Source organism: Malaclemys terrapin, chromosome 8 (assembly GCF_027887155.1).
Source record: "Malaclemys terrapin pileata isolate rMalTer1 chromosome 8, rMalTer1.hap1, whole genome shotgun sequence".
In the NCBI taxonomy this organism is placed as follows: domain Eukaryota; kingdom Metazoa; phylum Chordata; order Testudines; family Emydidae; genus Malaclemys; species Malaclemys terrapin.
The window spans coordinates 6,155,434-6,170,934 of record NC_071512.1 but is presented as its reverse complement, the minus strand read 5'-3'; the positions used below and the strand labels follow the sequence as shown (position 1 = coordinate 6,170,934).

Sequence of the window (15,501 nt, the reverse complement as noted above, 5' to 3'; positions counted from 1 at the left end):
AAGCCAGTTAGGTTTTTGGCCCCCACTACTCCCCTTGGGAGGCTGCTCCAGAACTTCACTCCTCTGATGGATAGAAGCCTTCACCTAATTTCAAGCCTAAACTTGTTGATGGTCAGTTTATATCCATTTGTTCTTGAGTCCACATTGGTACTTAACTTAAATAACTCCTCTCCCTCCCTGGTATTTGTCGCTCTGAGGTATTTATAGAGAGCAATCCTATTTCCCCTCAGCCTTCTTTTGGTTAGGCTAAAGGGGTTCTCAAACTTCATCGCACCGCGACCCCCTTCTGACAAATTACTACACGACCCCAAGAGGGGGGACCGAAGTCTGAGCCCGCCTGAGCCCCATCGTCCTAGGTGGGGGTGGGGGCAAAGCCAAAGGGCTTCAGTCCCAGGCAGGAGGCCTGTAACCTGAGCCCCGCTGCCCAGGGCTGAAAAGCCCTCAGGCTTTGGCTTCTGCCCTGCATGAATGGAATCAGGCTTCAGCCCTGGCCCCCAACAAGTCTAAGCCAGCCATGGCGACCCCATTAAAACAGGGTCGCGACCCACTTTGGGGTCCCGACTCACAGTTTGAGAACCACTTAAACAATCCAAACTCTTTGAGTCTCCTCTCATAAGGTAGGTTTTCCATTCCTCTGATCATCCTAATAGCCCTTCTCTGCACCTGTTCTAGACTGAATTCCTCTTTCTTAAACATGGGAGATCAGAACTGCACACAGCATTCCAGATGAAGTCTCACCAGTGCCTTATATAATGGTACTAACACTTCCCTGTTTCTACCTTGCCTGATGCACCCCAGGACCGTGTTAGCCTTTTTCACGGCCGCATCACATTGACAGCTCATAGTCATCCTCCTGGGATCAACAAATACACTCAGGTCTTTCTCCTCCTCTGTCACTTCCAGCTGATAAATCCCCATTTTATAGCAAAAATTCTCGTTAATCCCTAAATGCATGACCTTGCACTTTGCACTATTAAATATCATCCCATTTCTATTACTCCAGTTTACAAGGTCATCCAGATCTTCTTGTATGATATTCCAGTTCTCCTCCATATTGGCAATACCTCCCAACTTTGTGTCATCTGCACATTTTATTAGCACACTTCCGCTTTTTGTGCCCAAGTCAGTAATAAAAATGTTGAATAAGATTGGTCCCAAGACTGATCCCTGAGAACGCTACTAGTAACCTCCCTCCAGCCTGAGAGTTGACCTTTCAGCACGACCCATTGTAGTCTCCTCTTTAACCACTTCTTTATCCAACTTTCAGTTCTCCTATTAATCCCCGTTTTCTCCAATTTAACTAATAATTTCCTCTGTAAAACTGTATCAAATGCCTTCCTAACATCCACGCAGATTCGATCTACTGCATTTCCTTTGTCTAAAAATCAGTTCTCTTCTCAAAGAAAGATATTTCGCTTCTCTAACTCCAGCTGCCCAGCACCAATCAGAAAGCTGAGTACAAAGGCAACATCAACATTTGGGAAGTGCAAGGCCTTCTCCCACCCACGGGCGAGGATGCAGGCAGGTGCCCCCGAGAAGCATGCACAGAGTCTGGAGTGGAGGAGTCCATCTCAGGAGCAGCGGAGGGGGAAACACAGAGAAAGAGGCTATTGGGGGATATTCTAGTTCTGGTGAACCTGTGCCCCATCTGACTTAAATCCTCCCCTGCCCACAGGGCAGTGACTGCTGGCCTCCTGGCCCCAGAGAAGCTGGGACGCCCTTGTCCCCCATGCTAACCGTCTCTGTACGCTTCCACCAGGTTGTGTATCTGCTGGTTGGTCCGGGATGCCAGGATCTCAATCAGGCATTTCTCGTCAGTGCCAATGCCCTGCAGGCAGGAAACACAACCACCGCGTGAGATGTCACGTGCTGATGCCAGCCAAGAAGGGCAGCCTCTGGGGGACTGCGTTGGGGAGCGGGGATAAGAACACCCGCCCTTAGAGGGAGCGTCCAGAGCTAGGCTGTAGTACAGGGGTTCTCAGATTTTTGTACTGGTGACCCCTTTCACACAGCAAGCGTCTGAGTGTGACCCCCCTTATCAACTAAAAACACTTTTTTACATATTTAACACTATTATAAATGCTGGAGGCGAAGGGGGGTTTGGGGTGGAAGCTGACAGCTCGTGACCCCTCACGTAATAACCTTGTGACCCTCTAAGGGGTCCCCACCCCCAGTTTGAGAACCCCTGGTGTAGCACATACTGTATTCCAGGCTGGTCAGAGCGTGCCCTTTCCTGCCCCTTACCTGAAGGGCGTCTTTAATCTCCTTGGCATCAAAGTATGCCAGGGGCCGCATCAGACCCACAATCAGCCTCTCAAATTTCCCCGTCAACTCCCGCTTCAGGTCTGCGATCAGGTCCTGGCCACCGGGCACAGAAGGGAGTACGAGGAGAGAGAGAGAGAGAAGGATCCATGAATGGCAGACTCTCTGGGAGAAAGGACTTATTAAGACAGCCTCCTTAGCTGTTTGGGAGGAGGTCATGACCTTCTCAGCAGGGCTGCTGGCAGAGTCCGGGCTGGCCATGGGTATCGGAAGGATTTTTCCCACCCTGCCATTAGCTAGTGAATTTTCCCAATGATTTTGCTTTGCTTTGTGTGCCCGTTGCCAGTCGGGCAGGGACAGGGAGAAGCAGGGGGCTGTACACCCTGCATGCTCTGGTTTGGAGGATGCAGCAAAGTCTCCCTCTCCTGCAGATCACAGAGCAGGATGTGTCACCGTCCGATTCTCTGGGGTTACCTTTCCGTAGAGCGATTTGTAGGCCTGGCTGATCTCGATTCTCTGCTTGTTGCTCCTGGACGTTATCAGGTCCAGTATGGCCTCCTTGTCACTGCCTGCAGGGAGACACGTCAGTCACCCTCGTCCCACTGCCTAGATTTGGGTCTGCTCTAAGATCCAGCTTTGCCTGGACCAGAAGCGGATTCCAGCTCTGTGCTGGAGTTGGTAGGACAGAGAGCTGCGACCAGGGCGCACCCATCCACGGCTGGCCTACCTGGGACCAGGGTAATGGACTGATTGGTCTCAGGGACATCACTGGGGAAGGGGGGGCATAGCACGCTAGCACAGGGAATGCCCCAATCACTCGTTCTCCCCGTGGGGATCCTGCACTGGGGCACCAGAGACTGTCCCAGGTCAGATCCGGACTGAAGTGCTGTGCCTTCTCCCTGCCTCTTCCCCCCACCAAGATAAGCCATGGGACATTTCCCATAGGAAGGCTGTTGGTGCATCATGAAGCCACTCCAGCACCCTACAAAAACAGACAGCAGTGCCCTGAAAACACATGCCCTGTGCGTCCTCGTTTACTAATTACATGGAGGCACAGGGAGGTGATGAAGCACCGGAGGGGGCAATACTGAAGGGCTAGGAGAGGCTTTCATGGCCTTCTCCCGCTAATGCTCTCCCTTGCCATCAGAAAAGGGACGATCAGGGCATCCAGTGTCACCCCTCCATTCCGCTCCCACCCGGCCATGCCGCCCCAGAATGCCAGCACAAGGCCTGCTCCAAAGCCACTAACAACGGACACTGGACTGGGCCCATAGCGCGGCGGCAGTGGAAAGTACGCACCGAACCCCTTCATAGCGTTGTACAGCACCTCTGCATCCTGGCTCGCGTTGAAGTTCGGGAACTCCTTCACGGAGCCCCTGTACCTGCCAGCCTAGAGAGAGGAAACAAGAAAACAAACTAGAAAGCGCCAGCTGGAGGCTCCTCTCCACCGCCTGGCCAGAGCTGGCATGAGGTCATGCCTAGGGAGGTCTAGGTTGGACATCAGGAAAAAGTTCCTAACTGTCCGGGTGGTTAAACACTGGAACAAATTGCCTAGGGAGGTTGTGGAATCTCCGTCTCTGGAGATATTTAAGAGTAGGTTAGATAAATGTCTATCAGGGATGGTCTAGACAGTATTTGGACCTGCCATGCGGGCAGGGGACTGGACTCGATGACCTCTCGAGGTCCCTTCCAGTCCTAGAATCTATGAGGGCGGCAAGGTGAACGCGTGGGGCAAACCCAACATCTGATCCACCCAGCCACCGCTGAATTCCACCACTGGGCTTCTCACCCAGCCTCCACAGGGGGCCCAGATCCACCAACAGCTGGGGGCATCCCAGACGAGTTACCTCCCTGTGCCCTGATGGAGCCTGGCCTTTGTTTCTGCTCCAGCCTGGCCCTTCTCCGGAGCGAAACAGCTCAGCCCGGCCAGCAGCCAACGGTGCGGCAATCATCTGTGCTCCGAGCCCCTAAGGCAGCTGGGCCTGCTCTAACCACTGGGATCAGACCCCAGGATCCTCCCTTCACCCTTAGTCTCTGCAGTCCTAGCTGCTCCAGTGTGCGCGGCTGCTCTGCAGTTCTAGCACAACTAACCAGGCAGGCTTGGCCATCGATTTGGATGGCAGGCCCAGCCAGAGTTGTTCTAGGGAACCCTCAAAAACAAAATGCTTTGGAGAGATGCCAGCCTCCATCCACGGGGGGTTGAGAGGAGGCTCCCTGAGAGGCAGGTTGTCCCATCACTCCTATGAGGTTTCACGCACCTTCCTCTGAAGCATCTATTACTGGCTGAGGTCAGCGATGGGATCCTAGACTAGGTGCAGGGCCGGCTCCAGGCACCAGCCCACCAAGCTTGTGCTTGGGGCGGCACCTGGAAGGGGGCGGCGCGGTGCTCCGGCTCCGGCCGCCGGGGAGAGCGGAGCCCCGGGCGGGCTCGCCACCCTCCCCCCGGCGCTCTGGCCGCCGGGGACAGCGGAGCCGCGGCGGGCTCGCCGCCCTCCCCCCGGCGCTCTGGCCGCCGGGGACAGCGGAGCCCCGACCGGGACTCGCCGCCCTCCTCCCGGGGCTCCGGCCGCCCTCCCCTGCCGCCCTGACTACGTGGAGCCCATGGTCCAACCCACCGTGGCAATTCCTATGCACCATGTTGCTATCAAGTCACCATGCACAGTTATAGCCCAGGAATAGAGTCTAAGAATGAAGAAGTCAAGTCAAACTGGGCAGAAACTCGGATTTCCCTCCCAGTGCCTGGCTAATTTTTAGCCACCAACGCCTTCCTCTCAGCCCAGTGCTGAATCAGCCATCAGAGATGCAGAATCATCTACAGAAGAGCTTGTGCAGGAGCACGGAAGCAGGACAACTGTAAACAGATGAGGCCCTACTGGACAGCAGATATGACACCCGATTAGCAGCACTCACTCAACCACCACAATGGTTCAGTTCAAGGAACTGAAGAGAGACCACAGCAGGGAGAAGCAGCTCTTCAAAAAGCAAGCAGTAGCATCGCTTTTGCTAGAGTGTGGGGAGGCAGTAGGGGCTGGTGACTCAAGCAGGAGACCGTGAGCCTGTTCTTAGAGCACCTCTGCTCTGGCCGTGTGCACAGTCTCTGGCACGGCTAATAAGAGAAGCCGATCACTCTCCCTGCTGCTAGGGCAGGATCATGTTGCGGGTGATTCATCGGCAGGGCACGGCTTTATCCCTGCTTTCCCGTAACAAAGATCCTGAGGTCCCTTATTCCCTGTGTGAGCCGCTTCCCGCACAAATGCCTTGGAGAGACGTGAATAAACGTTACAAGGCCAAGCCACCGGCAAAGGAGTCACTTGTCACCGGCTCCCGCACAATGTGTGTGGGTGGGGCGTGTTCTCTGTGGAGACTTATCTCAGGGGAGAGCTCAGAGCAGGGGCCCATCGGGTGGCTAATCAGGTACAGCAGAACTTCTTTCTGCCTGGGGTGGCATAGCTCACCCTGGCAGGGCACACTCAGCACCCACCACTCGGGCAGAGGTTTAATCGTACCCAGCACTGGCAGGGCACTTCATAGTCCCAATGTGCTTTACAAACATTAACTTGTTCACCCTCACAGCCACACCACTCTGAGCCCGATGGAGAAACAGAGCCACAGAGAGGCAAAGTGCCATGGGCAAGGCTGCACAGCGCGTCAGTAGCAGAGCTGGGAACAAAATGCAGGAGCCCGAAACTGTGCTGTATATATACGCACTTAGTAGGAATGGAGGGCCCCTTTGGCACTGACTGGGGGGAGGGGAAGCAGAGGCTGCTCCATGCTAGTAGTGAGCTTTCTGGGGCAATAACATCCCCCACTCCCATTCCTGCCTGGCTGGGAATGAGCCTGGGGGACTGCCTTCCTTCTTCCCCCCCAATTCCTCAGCTGTTTTATTTAGTGCATAGGCTATAAGACTCCCTCCTGCTCCCATCCCCCACTTCTGAGTCACACCGGCCTCTAGACAGCTGGAGCCCTTGACGCTATAAATAGGCAGGCAGCTCCGTGGAAGTCGAATTCCCTACACAGCTTCACTCCTCCTCACACAGCCTCAGCATCCACCCTGGGCCCAGTGATCCCTGGGTGCACAGAGGGTGCACCCTATGCTCTTGCCACCTCTCTCTCGGGGGGGGGGGGGGTGTCACTTTCTTTACAGCGTGAATATTTGTCTGTCGCTTTAAAGGACTTCCCCTGTTTTGGGGACAAGACTTCCCCAGCGGATGAGATAAGAGAACGCCAGCTTCCCACCCACATGTCCTGCGGGGACACCTGGACACCCCCCAGGGAGGGGAGCGGTGCTGACCCTTTGCCAGCGTGACAGCCACCATCTTGGCCAGCACCGGGATTGAACCTCTAGATCCAGGAGCACAAGGCTTTGCAACCTGACCTTAGGAGCCAGGCTGTCCAGCGAGGGGCTCTAACAGACTCACACCCTTTGTGGAGCAGGCACCAAGAGGGAGACATAACACACGCTGACCAGTGGCTCCTGGGTGTGTTGCAGCGGGAAGAAGCGCCAGCCCCAGATGCACATGGGGGCTGCGAGGGATCAGGTGGCAGGAGCCCTCCAGCAGTGACAGGCAAGGGTGCGTGCAGACCTCACTGACACCAGAGACAGGATTTTCCACCCCTCCGCCCCCCTGGAGCTCGGCAGCGCGTGGGTGTTTGCTAATGGAGCTGCCAGATGGCAGAGGGCGAAGGGACTTGCTCTCTTAGCAGAACGGAGTTGTTCTCCTTCAGGGGAGTTGCCAGATCGGTTTCCTCTAGGCATGATGAGAGGCCAGGCTGGGACATAGTGGGATCGCTGAAGTGCCCACTAAGGACGGGGCCGAGCAGGCAGAAGGACCCTTCCCCCAATCCGATATAAGTGCAGGGTTTGTAGCAAACAGCCCCTGCCTGTGGCTGTTAAAGGTCACCCCCAGATGGCTGTCCCTGCTCCAGGCTAGAGGAGTGGTGGTGACCCTTCCCTTCGCTCACACTCGCCCCCCTCTTCCCTCTGTCTACACTACAACAAAAGGTTTGGCAACAAGCTCTGGATTAGAACTTCTCGAGCGTCCAGCGCCCGCCTGGCATCCAGTCACAACCGTCACCCCCGGCATTTTAAAAACAGGGGTTGCACCACTTGCTTGGAAAACCAGGGAAGTGGGGCCAGGCTGTGATCCCCATTAGACCAGTGTGAATCAGGAGTCAGTCCTTCGGTTTCTGGGAAGTTGCTCCAGATTTACACTGCGGTGGCTGAGACCAGAATCTGGGCTGAAGGCCATGAACTGGTCTGATCTATAACCTCTCTGGGGTGAATGAGAAGTTTGTGCTACACGCCACTTCTTTTGTCCCTACAGAGATTCCGGACTCCCTCGCCCCCCCTTTTTTCTTCTATTTTTCCTTTCCTTTCTTTCTTTCTCTCTTTCTCTCTTTCTTTCTTTTCCTACTAGTTCTTTTTTTCCATCTGTGTTCCCCTCTGTCTTTCTTCCCAGCCCCACTCAGATCATAACCATTTGGATCGTCCGGTGCCTCTGCTTTGTGTTTACACAGAGTGCTAGCCGAAGGACGAAAGACCGTAAACAGTGTCTGTCAGCAAGATCTCAAGCCTCATGACTTGTGGATGAAAAGCAACGCCTGCTGCCAAACTTGTGGTTGCTTTCCTGCTTCTCAGCCTTACAAAGAAACTGCCCCCACCCTGAGCAGAAGTCCTGAGTTACCCAGTACCACTATGGCAAGAATTATGAACTGGGTCGGTGGATTGTACCAACCTGTTAGCTTCACTAACATGGCCCCCTGGCAAAATATGGGATGGACTCTTGGTAGCCAATCCTTTAAGCCAGGACTGGCTGCTTTACATTGCCAGAGAGGCACAAAACCCCTGGAGTGAACCAGTGAATCTGTCCCAAGGACAAAATGGTGCACGGGGGATCCCTGAGCCTCTCCATTTCTGTAGAGGAGTTGGCAGGAGGTAACCAGTGCTACGACATGTCCCGTGGGCTAGAGCTAGTACCGTACCTTGCTTGTGGGCGCCATGGCTTCTGGGTCAGAATCAACGAGGGAGGAGGAAGAGGAAGCTGCAGAAGAAAAGAAAAACATCAGGCAAAATGTCCTTTATGACTTTGGTGGGGGTTGTGCTCTCAGTCACAGCAATGTAAATTCGGAGTCAGGGGATCCACTCCAGATTTACACCGAGGCCAGATGTTTGGTCCATTATGTCCTTTATTGGCCCCTATCCGAGGCTTGGCCAAGCTCACACACACAATACAGTTGCTACAGGGCACGGATGCCTCTGTCGGGCAGAGATGCTGCACAGATTTGCTCTGCGCTTTATCCCCTCTCTTCCCTAGAGCCATTCTGCATGTATTGATAGACCTGGCGGGCAGAAATCCTGCTGCCATGCGCTGGCACACGGAGCATCGTTCCAAGAAATCCGCATTCACCAGTGAGAGCAGCAGTTTTCTGCAGCCCGTTTTGCTTCGCTCTCGGTGCCTGGCGTTCTGCTCCGCGCCAGGCAGCCTGGCACAGACAGACACAGGAAGGGGACGGGAGGGAAGGAAGAAACACAAAGTAAGTTGCACTTGAGTCAGCAAGGAGCAGAGCGTGGTCCCTGGGGAACGTTGCCATTGACAGCCCGCTCCCCAATGGAAAGCCTGCTAGAGCAACTGGCTTTTCAGCACAGAGCACTGAAGTCTTGCGCCGAATGGCCGGAGACCTGGTTACCTAGGAGACCTCCTCTCCCTCTCTGCATCCTGAGTAGTTGAGATTCTCTTGCTGTTGCTTCGTAGGGTTGAGCTCTCCATGGCTGGCGGGAGATGATCCCTCCCCAGAGCCCATGTTTGGGCAGCATCACCCAACGGCCCATGGCTGCTTTGTCCCTGGCCGATCGCTGCGGGGTGTTCTGTCTCTTGTCGGACGGTCAGTCTCCATCGCTTTGCTGGCGACAAGTTATTGTCATGGCCCAGTTCAATTTTTAAGACCTCCTTCTGCTGGCACTAATTTACGTAGGTGATGGGCCCAACCCAAAGCCCATTGAAGTCAATGGAAAGTTTCCCACTGAATTCAATGGACTCTGGATCAGGCCCTGTGTGTTTTCATCTTGCTGTCATTAAACCTCGGCACTGCTATGGCAACAGGTGTTACAATAAAACAATCGGACCCCACAGGAGCATGTCAGGAAGATTCAGCTTTTGCCACGAATACAAAAGCTCCCCTATTCCTGCTCCAGTCACCTTGTATTCTCCTCTCCCTCTGCTTTCCCAGCAGTTCTCTCATTTACTGGAGAACGCCTCTAGGGGAGGAACGAATTGCTCTGGACAGGTACAGAGCAGGCAGCGCTGAACAAGCTTCCCCTCCAGGATTCTGCCAACGCATCTCAGGCCTGGCCTGCTCCACCCCCTGCTATTCCAGTGCTTGGCTTCTCCCAAGAAAGCCACCCACCATCCCAGCAGACAGGTTTCATGTGGAATCTAAGCCCCGTTCAAGCCCAGGATCATCAGGAGTGGAAACCGAAGGCCGGATCCTGGCCTGCTCAGCCGTTTTTCCAAAGTCCTTGAAGTCAACCGGAGTTTGCCTGAGCGTGGACCTCAGAATCGGGCTCGATATGGACAGCACTTGATATTCGGAGCCAGCGGAACGCCAACCGTCTCAGAGACATTTTCCTCTGGAACAACGTCATGCCATCTTGGCTTGGCATCGCCCTGTGGTGAGCTCAGCTCGCGTATCATCCTCCTTTGCACTGCGATAGTGTCCAGACAGCCCAGTCAGGGCTCGGGATCCTATTTTGCAAGGGGCTGCATCCCCACGAGGAGAGGATGCTGCGCTGGCCCCAAAGATATCGCAAGACACTCAGACACATCTTACAAAATCTTGGGGCAACCCTGCCAGCCAGGAGAGCCATCCAGGGAGACAGGGGTGGCTGGGGGAGCAGGGCAGTGGCCCCCGGGGACATACACGTCCCAGAGCACCAGTTCCAATGCTGGCCCTTTCAGAACACAAGAGAGTTGGGCTCAGCCTCGCCTGGTTTGGCACAGATGAGGCAAGTGAGTCCCGGCGACAGCGTATAGGGGGCCCGTGTGAGAGAGAGAGCAGGCTGGAGAGGGCTCTCCAGAGCTCCCAGGCAGAAGTCCCGGGAAGCACAAGCCTGCAGGGGGCAGGAGCTGGAGAGGGGAGGTTAGGGGAGAGCAGGCCCATGGGGGGAAAGTCTCATCAGGGACGGAGCGAAGAGCCCTACACCAAAGGTTGTGACGCACCGGAGGCTGGGTGGATGGCTTGTGTGTTGAACGCTGTTAAGAAGCCAAACTCCCAGCAGGGGAGGGTTATTGTGACTACGCCTGCAGTGGGATGCTTACCAGGGGGAGAAGGGAAACTGAGGCAGCAGCAGAGCTCAATGCCTGACGGAGGAAGCCCCTGCTACAAGTGACGACCTCACAATCCAGACCCCCTGCAGTGGGGTGTTGTGTTCAGAGACCTGGCAGGGCGGGATGGGGCTGCGCTGCGTTCTAGAGAGCAGCTGGTTCGCTCCCTGTTCACCATTTCATCCCGCAGGCCCTTGAGAGACAGAATCCCGCCTCAGCTTCAATCAGTCCCTTATTTCTCCGGGGAGCCCGGGGCTAGAACCAAGTGCCACATTTCAAGGTCTGCAGCGCGCTGTGCAGCTCCCTCTCACGGGCCCCTCACTCCATCTAGACTAGAAATCAAGCCGGATGCCAGAGACATACAGAGACCCGAACCAAGGAAATACACCTCGGTTTCCATGGCAGCGCATCCTACTCCTACTTTAAGATAGATTTTACACCAACGGAAACAAGCCCTCACCGCTAAAGTCACTGCCGGTCACCAGGCAACGGACACCCCGTCCCCACAAGGGGGAGATTCACCAAAGAGGGGGAGCCATTTTCATTTTCCTCGGGACTAGAGAGAAGCAGAGGATGATGGAGGGAGAGAAGCAGCTGGATAACGGAGCCTGGAAATGAATGAGTCTATTGAGTGTTATCTGACACCCATCGGGTCTCGGGACAACTCGTATCCACCCGCAACTTCCTGGAGCCAATGCGCCATGTTGCAGGAAAATTCAATACTGGCAAAGTCCCAGAGCAGCAATTCGGGCTGAGAGCACTTTTCAAAAACATACGTTAAATACATTTCACTTTCCATCCTGTTCACTTCCACAAAGCCTGTGTGTGCACGGCCAAAGCGAACTGCATTCAAATAGGAGGCTCTTCTCCCACACTGCCCCAGAAGAGCCTGTGGAGAGGTCATCCGGCTGGATTTCGGACACCACAATCATCTCCAGGGGCAGCAGGAAGGGTGGGCTTGCCTCATTGTTCCTCATGAGGTGAGGAGTCAGAAGTCCTGGGTTCTCTTCTTGACTGACTGCCACCGACTTCCTGGGTGACCCCAGGCAAGTCACTTAACCTCCTCCATGCCTCAGTTTCCCCCCCTGCTAAAATGGTGATAACAGTATGGTCTCTGGAGAGCGTTGCGGTGCTCTCCAAACATGAATGAAGTGCTTTGAGATGCTACAGAAGCATCCGGCATCGTCACAGTTTTACTTGTGATTCTGAGAATTCCTTATGATTCTTATGCTCTGCTGAGAAACTCGGCGGCCTCTTCAGCCCCCTTTGCTTTCCTATCCTCTTTCTTTCTGAAGGCACCCTCTTGGTTGCAGCTCTGCCCAGAGAGGGTGGGAGAGAAATGTCTGGCGGGGGTGGAGAGCGCACAGCTCAGATCTCCAATGAGAGAGCCCGGCTCGCAGGAAGAGGCCTGGCTGGCTCCTGGCTGACAGCCTGGCCCTGCATTGCAGTCTGGCTGCAGGGCAGGGATCCAAAAACCAGCCGGAGTTACCCCTCAGCCTCCAGCAGCACGCGCTGCGCTGTCTGACCACGAACTGGCCAAGAGGCACAGAACTCTGCCGTTTTGCTGGTCTGCACTGGCCAGGCCCAGGGCGGTGCTGACGTGGGCTTTCACTGAGACTCATCGCCTGCCATATTTTCTCGGGGCCAGCTCCAAAACCCGGGCTTTTATCCACAAATGCTGAAGCCAGCAAGCCCAGAGAGTGAAATACCAGGAACGTGCAGGGCTCAGGGTCCAGAGCAGCTGAACTGACAGGCTTTGCAAAGGGTGGCCAGCACCTGCCACAGCTCCAGGAGGGGTAGAGCTATGCGGGGGTGGCGTTATGCGAGGGTACTTGCATAGATGGGGCCCCTCCCTGGGGCCCTGGGTGGGGGAGGGGGCTGCTTGTGAATACTGCAGCGAGGAAATGAAGAGACCTGTACCCTATGAAAGCTTCCTGCCTGACTTCCTCTGATACAGATCACCTATCCGGGTCTGGCTCCCAGCTTTGCATGCAGCCCCAGAGAAATGTGCAACAGACACAGCCAAATTCATCTCACTGGGGTCTGATAACTCCCGACAGCACCTGGATCCCCTCTGGGGCAACACCACCTCACTGGAACGAACAGCTGCTCAGGGTTGCAGCTGGCCTTCCGCATTATCCCCGTTCTTGGATGGGAGCAGGCCCATGCCGGAGTCACCACAGCTCCATCCAGCACTGCTTTTTAACATGCTCCTGGTCCTCCTGGCCCTAGGGGAGGCTCCTCTCCCATGACAACTGCCTAGGCAAGGTCCAGCTATGCAAAGACCCAACGACAAGAGCCGATCCCCACTTGGGCCACTCATTGGAAGCCAAAGACAGGCCAATGGGGGATGAAATAGTCAACGCGCCGTTGTGCCACACAGCCTCGCGCCTGCAGCACGTCAGGGGCAGACGGGACCCCTACTTGGGGGGCTGGCCCCACACGACCATTCGGGCTGCCGCCTCTCCTGGCAAGCGCAGCACGTTCCCTGATTGCTGAACACCAGGAAGAGCGACCTAGACCAAGGGAATCAACGGAAAGCCCTGATGGCCGGGGGCGGGAGCGGGGGATCTGGGAGGCGGTGCCAGTGTGTCCATGTTTGCCGGCTCTTGGGCGGACAAAAGGATTCACTGCTCATTATGCTTTAGGAGAGCTTATAGGGATTTTCTCACAGCACCTAATAAATAATTTACCAGAGCGGAGAGCTCTCTGCTGTTGCATCCAGGGTCTCTGGGCACTCAGCAGCCCCTCCCCACATCCTTTAAATCCTCGGTACAGTGGCAGGATAATTGTCCTGAGCTCCCCTTCCCCAAAAGGGCCAGTGAAAGCCGTGGTGCACAGGCCAGCCACAGCCCCTGTGTTTTATTGACGGATTCACGGCCCCGGCCAGCCTGGCCCACCTTTGCACGGCTCCTCTAAGCAGCAGGGCTTTGGTTTTACATTCTTCCCAGCCCTGCAGATTCATGCCAGGGTGCAGCATGGACAGAGAGACAAGAGGCCTAGGGGTTATTCTGAAAGCTTGCAGGCTGGCAGCGGTACTGTGAGAACACACCCTGCCAGCCTCAGGAGGGGTTTACTTCTGCTTTAGACAGGAGTGGGTTTTCAGAAAGTCATTCCCGGAGCAAAAGTGAAACCACAGGCTCTACCCATCCCCCTGGAATCGGGGCGTTGTCTCCAGGACCTCCTGCACCAGCCCTTTGGGGCTCCTCACGTTAAAAGGGCGGCAAATGAAACATCGGGAGGGTTAAAAAAAGATGCACGAGCCACCTCAGAAGACAGAAACCCGGGACGCTACACATCCAGTGCAGTCTGTTTTTTTTTAATTCAACCTTAAGCCTTAGGACAAGTGATCCCAGCTCCCCAAGAACCGTCCCAGAGCTCAAGCATCTCCCCGCCGGGTCATGAATCTTTTAAAAATATACATTATAAAATAACTATTGCACGGGATGTTTTATGAAACAGGAGGGCAAAATTCCCTGGGAATCTGCTTTCCCCAAACCAAGTTCACGGATTTAACCCATATCCCAAGGAGTATGTCACTGGGATTTTTGTCTTTTTCTGTCGTCTGCCCAAATACTGGGACAAGCAAAGCTAAGCAAGGCTTATCCTTGTGGCTGGGTTTTGCACACACACAGACACCCTGGGGAAGGGGCCCGGAACACACCCACTAGCTCCCAGCCATCTCTGGTTACAGAAACGCTACCCATTTCCCCCAAACTCCCAGCGAATTGGAATGGGGCTTGCTCTCCGTCTGGAGAGTGCCAGGTAGACTTATGGTGATTTTCATTAATAATAAATAATCATTAATTTACTCTAAAGAGCAAATAACCCTGAAACTCACCAGCAAGCCAAACATTTTGCAATGCACACAGGAGGGGCTATTGATTTGCCTTTAGTCCAGTGGCTTGCCAGACCCCCTTCCCCGCAATCAGCCCTGGCACTCTCCAGCTTCCCCTCTCACTAAGGATCGACCCTTTTCCCCGGGCTCAGACTTACATGTTCTGCCAAGGCCTCTTCCCCGGAGCAGCCTTTCTCAGCCTGCAGTGAGACAGTCCAGGAGCTGTGCAGAGCCGCGCTCGGTATGGCAGTGTGCAGCCTGCCCTCGTTGCAATGCAGCTGTTTCCTCTCCTCCGGTGGAGCGACGTCACACGCTCCAGAGCCTTCCAATCCGGGCTAGCCCCTGGGTGTCACCCTGGCCTCCCAGGCTGGGGCCACCAGGAGAGCCACTGGTTTGCCCTCAGCGGCCCTCGCCCATGGCACTAGAGAAAGAACGTGCACCAGCAAACTGCCATCTGTCACCCTCACTGAGAAAAGGCAACAGGGGTCAGAGAAATAATCCGGCTCCTGCCTCACCGTCTCGCTGCACCAGTGGGAGCGGAGCTCAGTAGTGCATCTCATTATACACACCAGGACAAGAACAATGAGAGGGATAACTTGGGTGCCTCTCCAGGCTGCAGAGATAGAACTCCAGCCCCCACCCCACCCCCCCCGCCGTGTAGGGCACAGCATGGTGGGAAAGGCTAGCCCTGGTGGTTTTCACAGCGGCCATATGCCACCGCCCTCAGTCTCGTGATGTGCATTATATGGCATGTACTGGAGATAACGCTTATTTCAGTTTTATGGCATGAGTCTTATACCCCCTCAGCACAAGAGCATTTCACACAATTAAGCTCTTCATATATAGATCAAACTGCCAGTGCCACCACTAAGCTACCTCCACCAATTACTGTAACATGATGATCCCCTCTGCCCCATCAGCTCATCCCTGACCCTAATTCAGGGGAAATCGCAGGCTGCAGGCAAGTTAACTAAGGAAGCCGGGCTCTGACCCACCATGAAGGGAAGCAAATTTCAGGGCTTCATGGAGAATGCCCTGCCCCATTGAACTGTGGGGGCTCCCAGCTCAAGCACCTCTGGT

At 55.0% G+C, this 15,501-nt stretch overlaps 1 protein-coding gene across 2 annotated transcripts in view; it reads right to left on the bottom strand.

The window, feature by feature from the left end:
• Positions 1-14,704, bottom strand: part of ANXA6 (annexin A6) — a 40,666-nt gene extending 25,962 nt beyond the window's left edge. For both annotated transcript variants that reach the window (XM_054037953.1, XM_054037954.1), the window contains exons 1-6: positions 14,580-14,704; positions 8,245-8,303; positions 3,562-3,652; positions 2,737-2,831; positions 2,245-2,358; positions 1,738-1,828 (exon numbers count right to left, since the gene is read on the bottom strand). In XM_054037953.1, the coding sequence (XP_053893928.1) occupies positions 1,738-1,828; positions 2,245-2,358; positions 2,737-2,831; positions 3,562-3,652; positions 8,245-8,262 (409 nt within the window). In that variant the 5' untranslated portion in view covers positions 8,263-8,303; positions 14,580-14,704. The remainder of the gene's footprint in view (positions 1-1,737; positions 1,829-2,244; positions 2,359-2,736; positions 2,832-3,561; positions 3,653-8,244; positions 8,304-14,579) is intronic.
• Between the last annotated feature and the right edge of the window lie 797 nt (positions 14,705-15,501).